Source organism: Ixodes scapularis, unplaced genomic scaffold, assembly GCF_016920785.2.
Source record: "Ixodes scapularis isolate PalLabHiFi unplaced genomic scaffold, ASM1692078v2 PGA_scaffold8__174_contigs__length_109621045, whole genome shotgun sequence".
Lineage (NCBI taxonomy): Eukaryota > Metazoa > Arthropoda > Arachnida > Ixodida > Ixodidae > Ixodes > Ixodes scapularis.
The window spans coordinates 73,684,910-73,707,208 of NW_024609883.1; the positions used below are offsets into that span (position 1 = coordinate 73,684,910).

General features: G+C 48.3%; 1 protein-coding gene across 1 annotated transcript in view; it reads left to right on the forward strand.

The window, feature by feature from the left end:
• The window catches only part of LOC120846132 (thiopurine S-methyltransferase-like), a 47,418-nt gene that overhangs the window by 18,821 nt on the left and 6,298 nt on the right, over positions 1 to 22,299 (forward strand). Inside the window, exons 3-6 of the mRNA XM_042286670.1 lie at positions 5,311 to 5,403; positions 9,593 to 9,722; positions 10,716 to 10,768; positions 11,383 to 11,457. Of these exons, the coding sequence (XP_042142604.1) occupies positions 5,311 to 5,403; positions 9,593 to 9,722; positions 10,716 to 10,768; positions 11,383 to 11,457 (351 nt within the window). The remainder of the gene's footprint in view (positions 1 to 5,310; positions 5,404 to 9,592; positions 9,723 to 10,715; positions 10,769 to 11,382; positions 11,458 to 22,299) is intronic.

Sequence of the window (22,299 nt, forward strand, 5' to 3'; positions counted from 1 at the left end):
GAAGAGAACTGGATCAGCATCAAATAGATTTGACAGACTTATGTGACGATGCTGCTGAGTTCACCGGTGTAACGATACGTAAAGGGGACTGCGACACCACCATAGTTTCTGCGTACGTCCGTCCGGGAACCAAATGGGACCCTACGATTATGATGAAGATTATGCCGCGCTGCTCAGAAAACGTACTATTTTTGGGAGACTTTAACGCCCATAATCACACCTGGGGAGATAAGCACACAACGACGCGCGGATCTGCTCTTGAGGCCACAGCGGACACGCTAGGGCTTGTTCCACTGAATGATGGAACCGCAACATTTGTCAGACCGGGGGTCTCCAACAGTGTCCTTGACCTCAGCTTCGCTACACCACAACTCAGCGCACGATGGCAACCTCAACATGACAGCTGGGGTAGTGATCATATCCCGATCATTATCTCCTCCCCAAGCTCTACAAGCGCTACACATAGGACCTGCAGAGTCGTCAATTGGGACCAATATCGCTCGCACCTCCAAGACCTTCTCTCTGAAGGAAACGTCGATCTTACAACGGCTATTTCACAAGCCCTATATGACGCCACGAGGCTGGTCCAGGTCCCGGTCTCCCGCCCGAATCCTGACCTCCTCTACCTCAAGCTGAGGGCCCGCCGACGGCAAGCCCAAAATCGTTCGCTACGTACAAGAAGAATGGAGGACATTCAGCGCTATAGAAGAATCGACGCTGCGTTCCGCCGCCATACTAACCGACTTCAGCGAAAACAGTGGCGACAAAAATGTTAATCTCTTGGTGCTCCCGGTGGCGCAAGACAGGCTTGGAGGATGGCACGTGCTCTCGCATCGGAGGTAGTTCCTCGGCTTCAGATCTCAGCGTTTGCTATATCGCAAAATATTACATTAGCACGAACTGCCGAGCTTTTGGCCGATCAATTCTCCCGTCCAATCTCTCCCCCTTCAGGCTTTCAAATTAGCTCATCAGTGACCCCCCTTTATCAACTGCCCAACATAGACTCCGACTTCACGCTTAAAGAACTGCAGCACGCACTTAGAAGATCCACCCGTCGTAGAAGCACTCCAGGGCCGGACGGGATAACGTACCAGGCTTTAAACAACATAGACCCCGTCATGCTGCCTAAACTACTGGAGGAGCTAAACTCAGTCTGGAACACGGCGGCACTGCCGGATGCTTGGCTCAACTCCGAAGTCATACCAATCCACAAACCAGGCAAACATGTAGAAGATTTGTCATCATACCGACCAATTTCACTCACCTCCTGCCTTGGAAAAGTTCTCGAACGCATGATACTTAGAAGACTAGACTGGGCACTAGAAACAGTTGGCGCGATCCCTGAACAACTCTCTGGTTTCCGCCGTCGACGTTGCACGGCAGATGCTATTGGGGATCTCGTCTCAGCGTTGGAGGAAGCCAAACAAGCTAATCACGGTTACGCCGTCATTTTCCTTGATATTACCAAAGCATTTGATGCGATTCCTCACGCTACTGTCATTAACCAGCTTCAAGTCCTTGGCGTCACGGGACGTACTTTGGCATTTATCAAGGCCTTCCTCACTGGCCGGACTATGAAAGTTCGCATCGGAAACGATCGCAGCACAATCAGACACATAACTGAAAGGAGTTCCTCAAGGAAGCGTACTAAGCCCGCTTCTCTTTAACGTTGCAATGGCCGCTCTTCCCCGAACTCTCGCCCGTGATGACCGATCTCCAAGAATTCAAATATACGCGGACGATGTGGCCCTTTGGGCCACGTCACCAACAGCCATGCATGCTAAAATGCAACGTCGTTTACAGCTGACTCTTGACGGTATTTCAAAGGAAATTACTCGACTGGGTTTAACTATCTCGCCATCTAAAACCGCGGTAATTGCTCACCATCCACGTGGCTTTAAGGCCAGCTCTTTCACGTACTCTGTAAACGGTACTCCCATAACACGGATGCGCAACCACATGTACCTAGGACTGGTTATTGATGACTGCCTTTCCTGGCGTCCAGCCGTGAAACAAACAATATCTCGGTGCGATCTGCACCTCAACGTACTTCGCAGGATCCGAGGACAAACCTGGGGAACCTCACAATCTATGACTCTGCAAATGTATAGGGGACTGATACAATCCAGGTTGCTCTATGCGCTCCCACTTGTACTCGTACGGGACGCTCAGCTCACGAAGATGGAGATCATTCAAAGGAAAGCCCTCAGAATCTGCCTCGGTCTTCCCCCGTCTGCGCCGAACGTCCCTACTTTGGTCGAAGCTATAGACAAAACACAATAGTCAATCTAGCGTTCCGTCAGGCACAACGACATCTCGCCCGGCAGACCCTCACAAGGTCTACTTCTAACCTCTTACAACGCTTCGATAGACGTCCCAATTCCCGCCTAGGAAAAGTCTACGCAGAGTTTAAGGAGTCGGTCGGTACATTGGATGAAGACCCTCCTCCACCACCCCCTCATACAACTGTGTTTCTGAATATATCGGAAGAAATTCCCCAACTACGCAGCAAAAAGTCGGTCTCGGATGTGGTTTCCCGTAATCTTGCGGAAGAACACGTCGACAGCTCTTTCGACGGTTGGATAAAAGTTTTCACCGATGGCTCAGTCTGTCATCAAAAGAAATCCTCAACTGCTGCTGTAGTTATCCCTGAACTCGCCATTATCAAGTCCGGTCGCCTCGACTTCCACACATCATCCACCATCGCAGAATTAAAAGCACTAGAACTTGCTCTCGATACCCTCCACGACTTTCAGAGCCCAGAAAAGGCGGCTTTGCTCACAGATTCCAGAGCGGCACTTCAAATCCTCTCCAATCTGGAAGAGGCACCTCCGATTGCCCGCATCATCGCTTTCAAAGTCGAATCCTTAGAAAAGAAAGGCTGGACTGTAGCATTCCAGTGGTTGCCATCTCACTGTGGGATCGACGGCAACGAAAGGGCCGACCGAATCGCAGCTGAGGCACATGAACTCACCAACAGCACTCTCCACGTGCCGAAGATCAACGAGGCCAGGCTTCTCATCGCACGTGAGACGCAAAAAAGACACCCGGATGTGGGCGTAGCCGGAGGAACCCCACCATCACCGGTCCCCACCAAACTCGGCCGCCCAGAAGCAGCCCTTCTTCACCGACTCAGAACACGTTCAGCTTTTACGGCTTCTTGGCTTTACCGCATCAAACGCGTGGACAGCCCACACTGTCACACATGCCAAGTTCCCGAGGATATAGAACATCTCCTTTGCGACTGCCCAATCTTAGACGCTCAGCGTTCTAGACTCCACCTTGAACTTCGTCAAATAGGCGCAGCAAGGCAGAGCTTTTCGCACCTGCTTTTCCCGCCAGGTCCCAGGCGCATCGCTACGAAAACATTCGCGCTGCTCCTGACATTCCTGGAAGACACCGGCTTGGCTGACCATCTTTAATGCTTGGTGTTCCTTCCAGTTTCCAGTACGGCGGGCCCGGCTTGGCGCAAGGTCTGTGACTGTGACGGGTAACATGACCTTCTGCCATTGAGGTGGCAGACCTGACAGTGCTGGACTAGACACCACTTAATATCTTTTGATCAGTGTGTGTCTTGTTTGAACCTTCCTTCCCTTTCTTCCTTCTCTCTCTCTCTCTTTCCCTTTTCTTTTGTTGCTCAGACCGGGACTGGCAGGCCCCCATTAGAAGGAGTGGCCACACTGTTCCGGTCTTCCTTCCCCCTCCCCTTTCTTGGTTTTAAAATAAATTTCAACGCTTACACACACGCTCCATGAGCCGCCATTTTTTCCATTTAAAGGTTTTAGAAAATCGCATAACTTTTTCGTAAGACAACGGTCCGTTCTGAAAATTTAGCATCTGGTTCGAATCATTAGCACTTCATTTGGGCCAAGAATGAGCGTTCGGGGATGCATAGTACATTTTAGCGCCTAAAAAGAAAACATGTTTTGTTTGTCCTCTTTCGTTTTTTTTTTTTTTTTTGTGCGTGTGAGTGCGTGTGTGTGTGTGGGGGGGGGGAGAGGGGGAAGTCACCCTGTAGGAGGCAAACATGCTTCGAATATTTTTCAGACTTGTCGCAGATAAGTCTTTTATTGTGTATGCCGCAAACGCCATATCTTTTGTATAACGTATGAGGGTTGTGACTGTGGCTTAAAGGTGTGGGAACTATTGTACACATAAGGGGGGATGTCTGAGTGACCGCTTTGTGAAGCAAGTCCTATTTTTGTTCCTTGCAGTGGAGCACGTAAAATAGCGTCTGCCTGCTCGTACGGCTTAGCCGCGAATGGTGCTTGGTATCCATTTTTGTTCCAAGCTATTTTTGCGTGTTTGACTCCTGAAATCGTCTGCCGTCGGAAACGGGTGCTCTAAAAAGCGAGGCATCGAGAAAAATAATTGTAATTATTTTAGTACGGATTTGTGCTTACATGTTCGAGTGGCGGCACTCAATGGAACAGAAAAGCCTCTCAGTTTCAGCTACAGTCATTGGTATACCCGCGTTCGAATGTGCCGTAAAACCAACGGGCTTAGGTCAGTTGGTCTACATCCACATTTACAACTGGACCTTAAAATTTGGTCCCATAAGTCCAACCCCTTAAAAGAAGCGAGCTAATCAAATTTCGGGTTTTTATGTGGTGTACCGAAGGAGTCGCTTTGGCACGCCCCAGCAAAGAACTCGGTTTTATTCTCTACCAGGTGGGGATCTTTTGACGTGTTACCGAAACGTCGGTTACAAGGCACTTTCTCCGTTTTTGCCCTTAGGCCGACTTCCTCGAGCGTTATTCAGGTATAAAACAAAGTTGTATAAATGAGCCAGTGAAAAGAGTGTCATTAAAATTTTTATAAAGGTGTTTTGGATGGTGCAGTGATGATACTCAAAATTTGCAACTGTGGGTTTGTAGGGGAACAATTCATAAAAATGTATATTATGCGTTGGATAAAACAAGCAAACCGCCTCGACGTTAACCATAGGTATCGCAATATGCGTGTATTAGCGTCAACCCGACGGTTTGCTACTGTTTTTCCCTGGCGTTTAAAAAATAAAGTTTTCATTCACGCGCACTTTTTTTCCAGGAATCTAGATTCTAGAAATGCGAGTGAAATCAGTGCACCACCTAAAAACACCTTCGTGCAAAGTTCGACGGCGTGCTGTTCACTGGCTACAATTCGTGCGATTCATTTTACGCCCAAATAAAGCACTCGAGGACAACCCGTAGGTTCTACTACCATGCTTGCCATGCAAGCAGTCGAACACGTTCGCCCGTTCGCGTGCCATCCGGCGCAATAAAAAACGATATGGTGTGGGATGCGCAGTGTTCCCTTTCATGAACGCAGGCTCCTGGAGAAACATCAGGACGTCATTCTAGCGGGAAAAGAAGACGCCCAGGTCTACATTCCAATGTGTGGAACGGCACACGAGTTGAAATGGTGAGGGCGGTTATCATCCGCTTCCGACCACCCGACGGAGCCAATCGCTCGGCGCCCGAAAGTGCATCGTCACGGCTTTCCTTCTCTTTTCTGGGTTTGACCGGCTAAACAAAAAAAAAAAGAAAGAAAAGCGCTGGATCGCCGTGCACTCACGGTGTGTGATCGGATTAATGTTTAATCAATGATAACAAACGCACGAAGACGACGAGCGTCGTGACAATGCACTTTTGGCTCTGTATGATTGGCTCCATCGGATGCTATACACTCCGTGCGACGCGACCGGCGCGCCGCCGCGCGGCCGTTACCGAAGGTAGGCAGTGAGAGTCCCAGCGAAACGAAACCACGCCGCGTACACTGGTACGCATTGAAGTCGGAGCGGTGCGGTTGCGTTGGGTTGACAGCATGAACTGCTGCGTCGTTAAGTGCTCCAATATTTATGCGTCGTATCTTGTGGGGACGAAGTTTCACAGTTTTTCACCTCGTCGATGTTTTGTGGGACAGCGACAACGATGGACCGGTCGCGTAAGACGCGAGAAATTTGGTCTCCGGATCATGGCTGCCACTGTGTCGGCACGGCTGACATATTCTACACTGCCGCTTTGCGCTCTGCGTTTGTTTTCGTACCAGTAATGCCATCCCACATTCACGGGTATGCAGTGCGAATTTCGTTGAAGGAATGCCCTCCAAGGAAGTTTTGTCCTCCTCGTACGTGTCGATGATATTTCCGGACCAGTATGGCACGCAGTCTGTACTTCATGAAGAAAGATTCGGACGGTACAAAAAGCGACCAATATGAATCTAAGGAAAACTACAATGAAACTTGGAATGAATGGACAATCGATGTTTGAGTATGGAAGTTTATGTGGTGTGCTTTCTTTTTTGATCGGCCTCCTTTTGGATGTGGAAACACTGACACCCCGTGTCTTCTTTACAAATTTTTTTTTCTCGTCTTTAGAGCTAATTATCGCAAAATTGTTCGAACTGGAAGTATCGTCCACTGGTACCTTCCTATCTGTAAAGTGTGCACCTCCCGGCCATGATGAGTGGTATTCTCTTGACAGCCTTTGACGGTCAAAACCGGTTCCCATTTAGTTACGCCGCTCAAAAATATTTCCACCTGGTTAAACTATGCCATCTTTTTTAGGTATAATAAGTGTTTTGTCAAGTTACGGTTGTCCAAGATCTGTGTGCCGAAAATCAGCCCCTCGCACAACCAGATTGCTACACAACAGCTGACCGCAAAAGCCTTTGACGGCCAAACCGTGTGTTAATTGGCCGGCAAACTTGGTTTTCTCAGCTTTGAAGCCACCTTTCGTAAAGTTGCTTCAATTGGAAGTACCGTGCAGTAGTCTCTTCCTACCTGTAAAGTCTCCATCTCCAACGACCAGTGGTATTCTCTTCACAGCCCTTTCACGGTCAAAACCGTTTCCCATTCAGTTACGCCGCCCAAACCTAATTTCCACCTGGTTTCCCTATGCCACCTATTTTTGGTATTATAACTGTTGTGTCAAGTTACGGTCATGTCCAAGAAACTGTGTGTCCAAATCTGCACTTCGCACAGCCCGGTTATAACACAAGATTTTGGATCCAATATTGGATATTCCTGACAGCTTTATTCCTTTATTCGTTAGAACGATAACTTTCACACCTGCTGTCTTAATAAAACTTGGCCCACTTAGTGAACATCTCACTCACCTCCAAATATCATCGTCCCAGCAGTCCTACGTTTACAGCGACGAGCGAAACTAATTTCCCACTGAGAGCAAATATGGTGGCGGCCGTCTTGCTCTTCGGAAAATTTCTCAAACCTCTTTTTCGACCACAACTAAAGAAATTACCCCTAATAACAACTCAAACTCAATATATAAGGAGGGGAGAACAGCCTAAATGCCTTTCTCAAATCTCTCGCAGCACTCATGCAACGTCACCCTCAACTTATCAGCTCAAAAAGCAAAAGTTCCGTCCGTGCGCGCTTCCGCCGCCACAGCTTCGCACGCGAAAAGGCGCCGCAGGCATGCTGAGCGCGCCTCACTGTCGAACGCCAGCTCCTCCGCCAGCGGCGCTACGCGCGTTTTTGAAAGCGCCCCCTATAGTTCCCGCACGGAGCGTATAGCGTCGTCTGCGTTCAGACTTATCGTGAAGCGATGTGTAACCCCGATGCCGATGCTTTGACAGCGGGAAAGAACGTACGGCTCGAACATCCGCTCGCCCAAACGGCAACGAGATGACTAGGCGATTCCATGGCGTCCTTTCGAAGACTTTAAAGCCGCGGTCCCACCGCTGACATATCACACAAAAGACAGTCCGCGCACACTGCGTTTCTTCCTCGTACGACCGGCCTGTCATGTCGGTCACACAGAAACTCTCTGTAAACATGTTGGAGGCATACTTATGCGCGAAGGGAACATGCTTGGAACATCCCTGAGGCGTGTCTGGAGACAACGACACCGCGTCTTTTGTGTGATATACGAGAAGTGCGCCTGCGCCTCTGCGGCCCCTTCCCTCGTCGTCGCGGTCGATCCGTTTGGCGAGCGACGAGTCCGATGCCGTCTGCAAACAACACTAGTGGAAGCTTTGAATCATCGGGTTAGCTTGAACCGACACCGATAAAAAAGATGACGGTTTTGCCGCGCGTCCCACTGCCTGCGATGAAAGCGGCGTTCATCCTTAAATTCATTCAGGTGGGTGTTCGACAAACAATGAAATACCGATCACGTATACTTTGATCAGCTCTGGAGGCAGGGGGCGCGAGCGCGTTCGCAAGACGCCATTATGTCATGATGGCTTCACACCGGGTGGCTCTGTAGCGCGATGTTTCACGTGCCACGGTCGAATACAAGCATCTGTCAGCATCCGTAGATGCGCGATAACAAAACTTCTGGGCAGAAAGATAAAGAATTATGCAGCTCGCAGCCGCGGCGTCCCATTAAACATTCCGTTCAGCTTTAATATTTGCATTGCTTTCTTTCATGCTTCCGGGAGCACGTACGATTGACTTTACATGATAGCGAAGCCAAAGCTACTTGCCAAAGCACGTTCCCCCGAACGATGCTTGCACTGTACGAGCACACGTGCTTGGCAGCGACACTGAAAGCTCAGAACTCGCTCTTGTAGCCTCTGCTACGCTGGCACTTATAACGAAACGGAGTATAAAAAACTGTAGTGGGGAAGCGTAATGAAGCAAACGCGAGCCAAATATTCTAATTCGCTCACCTGGAGCGCTGCTCAAAATTTGAGAACTACGGGCCTACGTGTGCGAACTGTCTAGGGTCAACACCAACCAGAATAGACCGTTATAAAAATTCCGCGTCAGCGCATGTCCGCCATAGCTTGCTCACATATTCTGAGCACGTATTGGAGACGAGGCAGCTGCGTCACGCGCTTCATGTCAACAGACGAATGGATTGACGCTAACGGCTGTACCCTCTATATTGGGCGGCAGCTAGCGCCACTTATAGCCTAGTTGTACGCCATTCAAGTTTCTTTAGATAATTTTAACCAACCAATGGCGACCGCCAATGTTGCTCGATGAACTCATGAAAAGGGTTTATCGTCGAAGCCTCTGTGCTAGAGGTTTGACGTCCTCACGGTGATATTGAGCAAATACGCACGTTGGACACGAGCGCTGCGTCAAGGTTCGACTGAACCCCGGGTCTAATCATCGTGTCAAACCGTGTCATGGTCTTTTTTTTTTTTTAATGCCGACATAAATAAAAAAGAATTTCGTCGCAGCAGTAAAATAAAACAAGGCGAATTAGACCTTTTCGGAAAATCTGGGGAGACCTCGCTACTATCCCACATTCTACCAACCAGCGAGGGGAATTGCGGGGTTTTCCGGTGTACGGTCGAGCTGACTCGCGGACGCTTCGTGTACCCTGGGACCGGCACGATCCTTTTCTGTGTTGTCGTTGTGAGTTAAGAACACGCAAAAATAAAAATGAAAAACATAAAACATAGTGATTGCACACCCCGTTTCGCTTTCCTTACGTCTACTTTGCTCTCTGGTTCTGGTTCTGCTTCACAAACTATTAGACTTCGTCTTCTACTCCTGGGTGATCTTTCACGTGCCGTACTGGGGCGAACATTGGTCTATGGCACTCCCTCTGCCTCTGATAGTAAGACAGCTGTTTGTAAACACTTAAAACTAAAAAGTGGTACTTCAATGTGACTTCTTGACCCTCGTGAACAGGTTTTACGCCAAGGGTCATCGCGTCGTCGGCGTGGAATTTGTGGAATCGGTTGCTCTGAAGTTCTTCAACGACAATGGTCTTCCTGTGGAAGAGTCCGTGTGTCCTGTGCTCAAGTGCAAGATCTTTCAGGTAGCGCTGGCAAGAGGCCTCACGCCGGCCACCTTAATTAAGCTGACAATTTAACCTATCTATACTCTGTTCACATTTAAGCTGAGACTGCAGCCAAAGCTACGAGCGCTTCAAAGCAGCGACTTTAAGGCCAAACGCGGGATCGTTTGCGAACTGTGTGTTGTCATATATGTATGAGGACTTCTAATATGTAGCGCAACGGTTGCGATGCGTCTCCGAGATAAACATTATTCTGTGATGAAAGATACTCTGGCTTGCCTTGCCACTATTGTTGAAATTAAATCAATGTTGCACATTTTGGAACGGTTATCAGACGCTTTGCTTTTCTTTTTTTTCTTTAATCCACTAGCTGAAAAGTATTTTTGCTAGAAGTGTTACGACGCGTAGCGGTCTGCGCATGTCAATTACACAATGACGTTAGAAGAGTGGCTGGTTGGCACGTAATAAGGACTTTTCGCGAACCGTTACCGTGTTCCGCGTACCGCACTATACTGAAAATTATGATGCGTGCCATTAAGCGCGCGTCCGGACTGATGCCGTGACTGCGGGGTGGGTGCTCAAGACAAGGCTTTCCGGTACACCGGTGGTGCGGTGCGCGGAACACGGTAACGGTTCGCTAAAAGTCCCTAATAACAAACCTGGATCGCGTGTGCACATACCGTGCTTACTTGCATATGCGTAAGGTTTTGCATGTGTTTTATAGCGGAACCCCACGGAGCGAATATGCGACGAATGACTCACGGCTCGCTTTGCGCACGACGCAGCAGCCACACTATGATGATGCCAAGCGCATAGGAAAATCTTTCGGGCGAAATTCGTCCATTTGTTTTGCAGCTTATTCGCCCCATGGTGTTCAGCCTTAAAGAGAGCCCGTTTTCCGGAGAACGAATTGACGCACGTCACGCTGTCGGAGTCATTATTTTTTTCTTGTGTGTGTGTGTTTTTGTAGTGCATACCTGTTTTGAATAATGCCACCCGCGGTTATTTTCACAGACTCCCGATAAGAGGATTCGAATATTCGTCTGTTCCGTGCTCGACTTCAATGGGTGAGTGTTGCGCTCATTTCGCTTCGTGCAACCGTAAAGCCGGGGTCACGCGGCTCAGTGTCGTACCAACTTGTTTTTGAGTGGGGGATGGGGGGGGGGGGGGGGGGGGGGGAATTGTCTTCGCGCCTTCTCATTCGCTCCTCGCCGTTTTTATCCGCGAACCTTGGAATCTCATAGGCTGCCGAGCTACAATGAGATGCCAGGGTGTACCAAGTTCTGCGTTTCTAAAGTTTTCAGAGACATTGGGGAGTTTTAAAATCACGTACGACAATTTTAGCGCGTGCTAGCACTAAATTTGGCGCTTGCGTTATCGCACTCTACGCAAGAGTGTTTTAGAATAGTGTATAGTGTTTCTCTTCCGCGACGCAAAAAGGGGAGGAGGAGGAAACGGGAGAGGGTACGGAGTAGGAGGGGGGCATACCCTCCCCTCCGTACCCTCCCCTCCTCCTCCTCGAGAGTTGCGTTCTAATTTCGCATTACAGGGATTTGTAAACGTCTTTCAATTTTTATATATATCTGGAACCTTCTTTTTATTTTGAGAACGAACTGATTTCAACGCTGCAGTGTGCGATCTTATTTGTCTCGTTCTTACTTTTTCCTTTTTATTTTTTCAGATTATGCGCCGGAGAAATGGACATTGTTTGGGACAGGGGAGGGCTGTCCTCGATTGAGGAATCACTCAGAGAAAGGTAAGTTGTCGCTGCGTTCATTACGGTTCGTAAATGCGCTGAAGCAACGCTGCTGAAATGAATACATGCATCGTGTTAGGGATGGCAGCCAGCAACAAGATCGTGCTATAAAAAACAACTTGAAGAAAATATTTCATAAATCATGCAGCGCACAAGCTACTCTACGTTTACGAGCCATTTGTGTGCAACACGATCAAATTTATGTAACATAGAGTACTTGAGCGCAGCTTGGCAAAATCCTCCGTGTAAGGAAAGTACTGAGTGTTTGGGAAAACGGACAACAATGTTTTTCCTATCGCAGAAAAAAAAAAAAAAGACGTATTGTTGTGGTTTCAGTTTCTGCTCAAATGTTGCATTGGCGCCTTGGAATAGATACCAAAGTTTGAAAATTAATCCTTAATTTCAAAGTTATCAGCAATTCCATAAAATAATATATGGGAGACTTGGACGCGTTCCCGGTAGCGTTGGCCATTCGTTTCCTCCCATCCGCGGGATCGTGGTCGCGGTCACCATTTTTCCTTAAAGGAGCGGTGCAACGATATTCAATTGGAATCTTTTTCACTTGACATGAGCTTACTGGCACTAGTGGGACTCAAGGATACTCGCACGCAACGCCACTGACCAAGAAACTCCTTTGTTGCGGTGTAATTTCAAGGACAAAAGCGATCATTTTCATTCAATCTCTCCTCTGCAAAATTTAATGACGTAACGTGGAAATCGCAGTACACCCCAATGACGATATTTGAATGCGGTTCATAGATATGACCCAAGCATTGCGTGGGCACTCGATTTGGGCTCGTGACAATTGCTAGCTCGAGAAGCATTCGGGTAGTGGCCCGTGTCCAATCGCTGCAACGACAATAGCCGAGCCATAACAATGTCTGGAGCTCAGCGCGTGTCATATATGCTTTGCCAACCCCAGCGCGTGGCTGTGATCAACATTGGCGCCATATAATCGGCTCCAGATCACGTGGCCGCTTGTTCTGGCTGCGAGTTGAGGGGTTGAACGCTGGTCGTTTTTCTTTAGGTTTTTTCTGGGATTTCTATTGCGTGGGGGGAAAAACGAACGCGTGTTTCATAGGTCATTAACGTCAGAGCGGTATTTGCGCAAAGTACAAAAATTGTTGCATCGCCCCTTTAAACATTTTCAGAAATGTCTTGTATCTTTTGAATTAGCTAATTGACGGTGTGTTCTTAAGCTCAGCGTTTTGACCAGATTAACTTCTCTGTTCTTCCTTAACACACATCTTTCTTTGTCATTGATTATTTAACTAAGACAAATTAGATGACTGCCTAAACATTGATTGAAGGGCTCATGGGAAAGCCCGGATTGAAGTATTTGCGCATGACAAGCATTCCAAGCTTCCTTTTTTTTTCCGGCCGAAAAATAAAGTCCGCGAAACGTTCAACCACGGCCGGACTGGCAGCGCGCGCTCTCTTTTTCTTCTTACGGCCTTTGCAATCGCCCGGGAGTCAATGGCATTTTTTCTCCGTATGTAGTTCACTTGCTTGCCGCCAGGGGCGCAACCACCTCACCCCACTTAGAGTGCCTTCATACACACGCGCGCTTTTGCTTGAGTGGTGACATCTCAGCCATTTTTCCGCCCAGTCGTTTTTTTATGCATTTTGAAGTGCGCGCAATCCGGTGTCAGTCAGCTCGAGCGCGTAGCTTTGGCTAACGCATAGACGCCATTTTACCGCCCAAGTCACGCACCGAGCGCTCGAGAGCGTCACGCGCTGACACATCCAGGGCAACAATGGATGTCTTCACCCTGAAACAGACAGACATGTAGGCACCCTAACCCCACTTCACCCCACTTCAACCCACTCGGAAAGTCCTTTCGAGCTGCTTTGCGCTGGTTTTCGAGCTTCGTAGGTTGTTGGTTTGGCAACGGTTCCTCAGAATACTTCTAATTAACCATGCAAAGACGGTCACGGACAGAAACGAAAAATCAGCTATGCGCACAAGCCCTCAAGGAAGCACTTTAGACTGTAATATGCACTGTGCGAAAATTGGACGGACTACTACACCCTCGTCTAGAGCAGCTGACCGACTTCATGTGCGGTCTATGAAATGATGATGCAGACCACGGCAATAGATAGATTGTGCCTGCTTGCATTTCACGAGAGTGTACAAATTATTATTATTTAAAGTTCCTCCACGGGTAGAAGGGGTCCGTCTCCTCCTGTTCTTGAGTTGCAACCAGCGGCGTAGACTTTCCATTTTCCCGGGGGAGGGGAGGGGGGGGGGGGTTGAGTGGAGGGGGAGGGGGGAGGCTGCAGGGGGGCAGGTTGAGGGGGGGGTGCGCGTTACTTTCTCGCCAGAACTGGAGATTGAAAATAGATTGAAATGGAATCCACGCTGGGATTCCATTTCCTATATATATTTTGTCAAGAAAGGCAATGTGGGCGTTATTTTGTTTACATGCCACTACTAGAAGCTCGTTACATGGCACGTAAACAGTGTCTCGGTAAGGATCATGGCCCGGGCCCGGGAAAGAGCTCTGCCCCCCTTCCCCCCATCCCCCCCGATCTCACCAGGGGGGGCACAAGCCCCGATGCCCCCCCCCCCCCCCCGGCGTAGTCTACGCCTGCAATTGCAACAGAAGCCCTGGAGATAAAGACGAGTATAGCTTTTCCGCAATTGCATTCGCTGTCTCTACTTACTACTTTTTGCTCCCGAATCTCTCGGAGACGTGCGTCAAATACTCACCGTTTTGGGCTCATCAGAAGCGCATTAGATAGTTGCTGAGGGTCTAAACGTAAGGATCAGGTGTCAAAGGCTATAAAAATCCCGGCCTCATGTTGCGACAGCGCTGAGATACACTGTCAGACGCCCTCTGTGCAGACGACAAAGAGTAGCCCAGGGGTGAGGTGACAGCGCCCTTCGCGAATCGCGGCGGGATGTGGAGATTGCCCCAATTTCAAAGGCCGTAAGATGAGAAAGAGAACGCGCGCTTCCAGTCCGGCTGTGGTACAACAAAAATTACCACGTGAAAACTTTGGCACATTGATACTTTAGACCCATGTTGCAGTAAAAAAAACTATCTCCAAACTCCGGTCTAAAAACATGCTTTTCGTGCAAGGCTCGTCAAATTATGAGGCGCTGGAGAAATGCAGCCTTCTGCGTTAAGTCCTTATTTCGAACTCTTTTTGTTCGCCTTCCGCCCATTGAAAAGCATGCGGGAAGGGCTTCAGAACGCACCTGGTATCGCTGCGCCGCAGCGTTCTTCCGCATCAAAAAGTTCGTCTGCTTTCCTCGCCGTCACCATGGCAACGAACACCGAATGAATAGAAGCACGCACGGTACCGTCGCGTGAAGCTAGCAACAGCTGACGCCATTTTACGAACGCCGTCTACTAGCCAAAGCCGAACGCGGTGTGTCAGATCAACCGCCTCCGCCGGTGCGCCGCTAGCAAAGACGACGAAGCTGAGGCACGCCGACGGCGAATGGGCGAGCAACAGCACCGCGGGACGACTGCAACTGCGGCATTTATTTTGATCACAGGCGCGAAATAAGCAAGAACAATTTTTTTATTTGAATCATAACACCCGATATCCAAGTTGGGGACCACATACCTTTGCTGGGTCTTTCCTGTGAACTTTTCACAGAGACACGGGGTGCCGCATTAAAAACACAGCTCCGTTTGCAAAATATGGGGGCCCTGAAAAGGACCGTTTAGACCGCTGCCAGAACCTATAACTGACGTAACGAGCACTTGACGAGCGGTTGGCGCACAAGTCGTCTTTATGCATGCAGGCGGGTGACGGGCTCAGCGCAGCGGATCCCTCGAAGTCACCGTTGCCGTCAGAATTCTCGCCCTGTCTGCGTCGGGGCTCTAGATTTTGGCGGCCGCGGCGACGAACGACTGGAATCTATCAGTGTTTCCGCGCGCCTTGTCTCTCCTCCAAAACATGAACTTTGCAAGGTGACCAGTGAAATGGTGGCTCTCGCGCCGTCCAGATGGAAGAGAGTTTTTGACGTGGGCCCAGGTGCAATCCACCGTATTGGTGTGCGCACCAGTGTTCGCGTCGACAAAGTTAAGCTTGTGGTTGACGGTGAGGTGCGTGAAGCGAGCGTCATCTGCAAGCTTGCGATAGCCAGCCCAACAATCAGTGGCGTACCAACTTGTTTTTGAGTGGGGGGGCAAACCAGACCCTCTCCCCCCCCCCCCAAATCGAAAATTCGGCGCAACTTTTGTCCAACTTTTCTAAAGATTTGGCAATGATTCGGCAAAATTACAACGTTACCAGACTTAAAATTGATATTTTGTTTTTTCTCACGAAAAAAATTTTGCTTCTTCTTCTTGAAATAAATACAACTTGTAGTGCCTATTGAAAGAGTTATGACTAAATAAGGTGATATTCTAGAAGATAATTGTATCGATGTCGCTTTTGTGTGTTTACTTGTAATTTTGGTGTATGCTTCCAGAAAGTGGCGTGACAACGAGGTTGGGTAGTAGCCGGCACAGTCACGAATCACACTGCGAGAGCTTTGATTTTGAGGCTTCATCAGCGAACGCCTGCAAGTGTGTTTACATTGTTAAAATAAAGGCAATCACTGCGTTCTTACTTTCTCTGGTAGTCGCCGTTTCGTGCGCGAAAACGGATGCAACGGTTGCTGAGCCTTCACCAGAAGAGATAACAATATTGTAAATATGCATGTTTTTCGATTTGAGTCACTTGACGTCAGCTTTGCATGAAAGTGCGCGTTCCATATTCGCAACGTGCCGTTTTTAACCTTTAAAATTCCGGTTTCTGGTGTTCGGACACACACGGACGTTTAGGAAGATGGGGAGAGTTAGGAATGGTCGGATGTGCAACGTCGACCATGATAGTTCTGTGTTTAACGAATATTTTTCATCAGTGTTTACTAACGAGTGCTTGGACTCCGTCCCCACTCTCCCTGGAGAGCTTTACGAGCGTATGCATCCTATTAACGTTAACTCCGCCGGTATTATAACATTGATTGATAAACTAAAACTTACTTCGTCCGCTGGAACCGATAACATCAACTCTAAAATTTAAAAGAAACACCAGTGTTATCTCGAGTGAGTATTTAAAACTTATCTTTATTCAGTCCTTATCTCAAAGGTGCCTTCCATCTGACCAAAAGGTGGGAAGGGTAATTCCCAGTCTTTAAACAGGGCAGCCGCTCTTCCGCATCTAATTATCGCCCTAATTCATTGACTTCAATTTCTTGCAAACTACTTGAGCATATCCTCTACTCCAATATCATGAGGCACCTATCATCCCATTTCTTTTCTTTAAACAGCAGCACGGTTTTCAAAAAGGTACACTCTCCGGCAATATGAAAGACCCACTGGGAGCGCGTGGACGAGGCGGTGGCTGGCGGGGGCGCTGCGAGCCCTCCGGGCAATTCCATTCTGCTTCGAGGGGAGGACGCTCACTCGGGCTCAGATAAAGCGAAACGCGCTTATCAGTTTGTGCCGAGTGCCGAATGAGCGTCCTCCCCTCGAAGCAGAATGGAACTGCCCGGAGCGCTCGCAGCGCCCCCACCAGCCACCGCCTCGGCCACGCGCTCCCAGTGGGTCTTTCATATCGCCGGAGACTGTACTTTCCTGCGAAACACAACTCTGCGACTTCATCCATGACTTGCACATTAACCTTGAACCTTGAACCTTGAAATGAAAAAACTGACGCAGTTTTTTTTTTTTTTTCCAAAGCGTTCGGCCGTGTTTTTTATCAACGCCTTCTTTCTAAGCTATCATCTTTTTGCCTCGACCAAATAACCGTTTGCATAGATTCGTGACTTTCTTTTTTCCCGTGTACAGGTCACGTCCATGATGATCATGAATCTTCCTTAATAAATGTATCTCCTGGTGTTCCCCTGGGGTTCGTACTTGGGCCCTTACTCTTTTTAATATTTATTAATGACATCCCCATTGGGATTTCTTCAAAAAACCGCTTTTTCGCCGACGACTGCGTCATCCATAACAAAGTAACTTGTGTGCAAAATAATAACCAGCTTCAGGAAGATCTAGAGAAAATTAACAATTGGTGCAAAGAGTGGATTATGTCATTAAACAAGTGTAAACGCAAACTAATCCACTTCACCAAGAAAAAAAAAAACACTGTCATTTAATTACTTCTTGTACTCCGATCTGATTGAGACCGCTACTGTGTATAAATACCTTGGTGTAAGACTAACATCTGACCTTCCCTAAAATAACCACATTGAAGTCATTACTGCCGATTCATCTGGAACTCTTGGACTAAGCAGACGTAACTTAAAAAGGGCTCCACCCTTTGTTCGTAAGCTAACCTTGGACACGTACGTCAGACCAAAAATAGAATATGCTTCAACCATCTGGAATACCCATCGACTGTACCTCATCAATACCCTGTAGAGGCAGTTCAGAACAGAGCTGCTCGCTTCATTTCATCCACTTATGACTTTTTTTTTCAGTGTCTCAGCGCTAAAAACTGAACTAACCATGTCCTCTTTGCAGCTTCGCAGAAAAGTCTCTCAGCTGTGCTTTATTCACAAAATCTACTACCACATTCCCGACCTCAAAACCACTTTGTTATTACCCCCCGACCGAACATCTTCTCGCCTCAACAACGTCTGCACCGTCAAGCACATTTCTGACTCTACTAACGCTTTCGATTGGTCATTCCTTTCTCAAGCCATCAGCCACTGGAACAGTCCCCCATCCTCCATTGTCACCATCTTGGACCCTGCTGATTTCTCCTCTGCAGTAAAACTACACCTTTCTTGGCCCATGTGATGGTGTGCGGGGCTAGGCAGATAGGTGAAAACCCTTACGCAGAGCGCCTGCCGGGCCAGACTTGTACGTAGTTCAACTACTTTACTCAAGTTACTGTAGTTTAACTACTTTTCTGGGTAGTTTAGTAACTTTTAATTAAATTTATATTCTAGTAATTCGTAGTTTACTTTAACTACTTTTCCGAGTGACTTCCACTCAAATTACAAATTACTTTCTAATTTTAGTGGTTGTTTTGCCTATCAACACAGAAAAGATGTCGGAAGGTCAGCTGATATTTGCAGAGGGGGAAGCATGCGGAGTAGAAAAGGGGGAGATGGGAAGGAAGAAAGTGATTTAGATAGTCCAAAAAACCCCAAAATTTTAACGAGCCCCCCCCCCACTGCAGCAACACTGCTACGAGGCGCGGGGAGCGAACAGACACGACGCAAGAGAGGTCGAGTAACTGTGGGATTAGCTCCGAATAGTGGCGTTTCTTTGTATTCCGAAGCTCAAGGAGACTTGACGCATTTGAAGAAAGGGCTTGTCCCCGCTTCTCTCCAATGTAGGAGTTCTTGCCCACTACAGGAGGTGCACACACTGCTCCTTTTACGGTGCAGGCGATAGAACCCCTAACAACGACGCTCACGCCGGATGGGCTGCTCGTGTATCACTCGAAGCGCGTTAACCCACCCCCGCGCCTGCCTTCACGCCGCTTCGCGGTGACGGTGTGCGGCTGCTAATTACAAATCTATTAACCCACCTAGCCCCCCCACCCCCCGCACACGCCGCTTTGCGGCGTCCGGTCGGCAACCCAAGCCCCGCTGCCCCCCATGCACTTCCGTAAATAGAGTCGATACGATTTAGTTTAGCGATGTTTCGTCAACAACATCCGTTTTTTTAGTGTTAATGGTAAAAAAGAAATGTAAATATCGCCAAATGCCTCGACAAAACAAAATGTTCGAGAAAAAAAAAATAAAAAGAAGTAAGCCGGCCCACACCATAAATAGAACCCGGGTCTGACACGTATGAGGCAGACATCTCACCACTAAGTTACGCTACCTCTTCGGAAACTCGCATTGCATCCGCTGCCTATGTTGACGGCGGCAGCGCCTATCTCCAAGCAAGCAAGCAAAACTTTATTTTGTGTAAGGGCCTACGTCCTGGTCTGGACGGCCCGTCCGGCCCATGTCTCGCGGATGGATTCCGTTAGGTTACCGTGTAGCCTTGTTCGTAGGGCAAGGCTCCACAAACCAGCCAATCCGGCGTGCGTGAGCACCGTTGCTAGGGTTTGTATAGCCTGCGCGTTAAAAATATGCCCGCGCGGGTCGGGGGGCAGTGCCCTTGGTATTCCTTCGGCGCCGCCGGCCTGTGTCTGCTCTGCCCAGTGCCGGCCGTTTCAGGGGGGGCAAAACGCATGCCTTGCCCCCCCACTCTGAGAACTGGGGGGGCAAGTGCCCCCCTTGCCCCCCCGGTTGGTACGCCCATGCCAACAATCAGTGATTATTCTTGTTTCAGGGCGGACCCACTCGGCTATTAGCCCTTGCAGGGATTTAGCGTCACGGGTCTCCACGGGAACAAGAAAGCAGCACCCGCTGCAACGCGCCACACCGCCGAAAACCCACTGGCCAGGCCTTAAATACCCGCGATGGTATTTGTGCCGACCGAACATACTCTCGTCTGGTTCTACAGTCACGCCGTCGCCACCAATCATGTCTGAATGCTTAAAGACGGCATTTACCACAACCTCCCGACAAAGGCTCACCCAATCAGTTATTGTCTTACTTGCGATATCAGCCTCCCGCTGAATGACGGCGCACGGTAGGTTCTGGCATCCGGAGGATGATTTTCATGAGTTGGAGAAGCGTCAGGTGCGTGCGATCCTTCGAAAAGGGAATCGCTCTGTATCGAGACTTCGCCCCGGCACTGAACTTTGACCGACTTCCTCTTGGGCACCTCACGAATCATCCACACACCGCACCGCACTCCCCCCACCCCCCTCCCGTGTAGCCATCCGCAGATCTAGCGCGGACTTGCAGCTTGTCATCGCAGCTTCGCACTCTGGACACGCACGAAAAGCCAGGAGCAGGCCAACGCGCTAAAGCAAATTAATTGCTTCAAGAGGGTCTTTCATGGCGCCAAGAAGACGGCACAAGTTGAACGCCATGGCACTGCGATGCTCGCCTCTGGAAGAACAAAGCGCTGAGGGGGAACTGCGCGCTTCTTTGCATTTATTATATTTATTTCATCCGCCATTTTATACCTCGTGACACAATTCTAACAAACTCATTGGTTGATCGGTCGGACCACACCATCGCGTGACAAAAAGAAAAAAAAAAAAAAAACGCCAAACGTATGTCCACGGACGGCATCGTCACAGAGAAGGGAGCAGTCGAACCCAACAACAAAATGAAGTAACAAAGTGAATTAAAAAAAAAATAAGAAGGGAGCCGTTGGAGTTTCGGACGGCGTCTTCTTTGACGAAAGAAGCTGCTCTGGCTGCTCGGAATATTCCTTTTTGTTCTTTTTCTTACTCTACAGGGTGCCACGACCCTCATTTGAAGCTGATTTGTTAAATTAATAACAAACAACGCGTTGGAACGGAGGAGGTAGAGAGTCTTGGCGTCAGAATTTGACGTGGTAAAAAAGAAAATAACGAATGCACAATACATACCGTATGCCAAGACCGTTATACTCCGCACTTGGCGAGGCCTTATGACGCAGCCGACGACCGTTAGGCTATTTATTTTTTTTTTCTTTTGATTTTTTATCGTGACGGCTACTCCAATGTGCCTAGGAGTCTCCAGCGGAGATCCGGCATGCAGGTTTTAGTAATTATTATTGTCGTTTGAAGGGCACTCTTTCTATGCTGCTTCGTTCCTGACGCCATAAAAATATTCTTTCTGTTTAGATTATAGGCGCGAAAAGTCCACACTGACTGGGGCCTGAGTAACAACTCTGCATTACTCAGGCTCTAGTCCGTGTGGATTTTTCCCGCCTACACTCTAAAAAGAAAGAATGCCATAAACACACATCAAACGCGCACGCACTCAAAGTTGGTTCAGAAGTCCAGTGTCCCCGACGTGTTTTTGTATCGCTTTCAAAACGATACACTGATACCGCCAAGTGTTCCCCGCCCTGGAATTTGGTGACATTAAATAGTCTACTTTTTGTATCCCTTACTCTCTCCCTGTCTTGCGGCGCATTTTCTCAAAAGTGGTCTATGGTTCAGCAGTTGCAGCGTTGTTCTCGTGTCTTCTCGTTGGGTGTTGTATTTCACGCATGCACACAAAAGAAGCTAATGATGAAGCTAAATAATCGTACTTATCAATTATTGGACTAATTTTATTGGACTAATTGTATCCACAAACCAATCTGACCATGAACTAAACTTTTTTTTATTTTTGTTTATACGTGGTGCAAAGTAATCCCGCCCCATATTTTTGTGGCGTCAGAAACGATGCAGCATACGAAGAGTGCCCTTCAAACGACAATAATAATAATTATTAAAAACTGCCGGATCTCCGCTGGAGACTCCGAGGCACAGTGGAGTAGTCGTCACGATAAAAAAATTAAAAGAAACAAAATAAATAGCCTTACGGTCGTCGGCTGCGTCATAAGGCCTCGCCAAGTGCGGAGCATAACGGTCTTGGCATACGGTACGTATTGTGCATTCGTTATTTTCTTTTCTTTTCTACCACGTCAAATTCTGACGCCAAGACTCTCTACCTCCTCCGTTCCAACGCGTTGTTTGTTATTAATTTAACAAATCAGCTTCAAATGAGGGTCGTGGCACCCTGCAGAGTAAGAAAAAGAACAAAAAGGAATATTCCGAGCAGCCAGAGCAGCACGGCTGCTCTGGCCGCTCTGGCCAGCGCAGCTCCTCTCATCAAAGAAGACGCTGTCCGAAACTCCAACGGCTCCCTTCTTATTTTTTTTTTTTTTATTCACTTTGTTACTTCATTTTGTTGTTGGGTTCGACTGCTCCCTTCTCTGTGACGATGCCGTCCGTAAACATACGTTTGGCGTTTTTTTTTTTTTTTTTTTTTTTTTTTTTTGTTACGCGATGGTGTGGCCCTACCGTTCAACCAATGAGTTTGTTAGAATTGTGTCA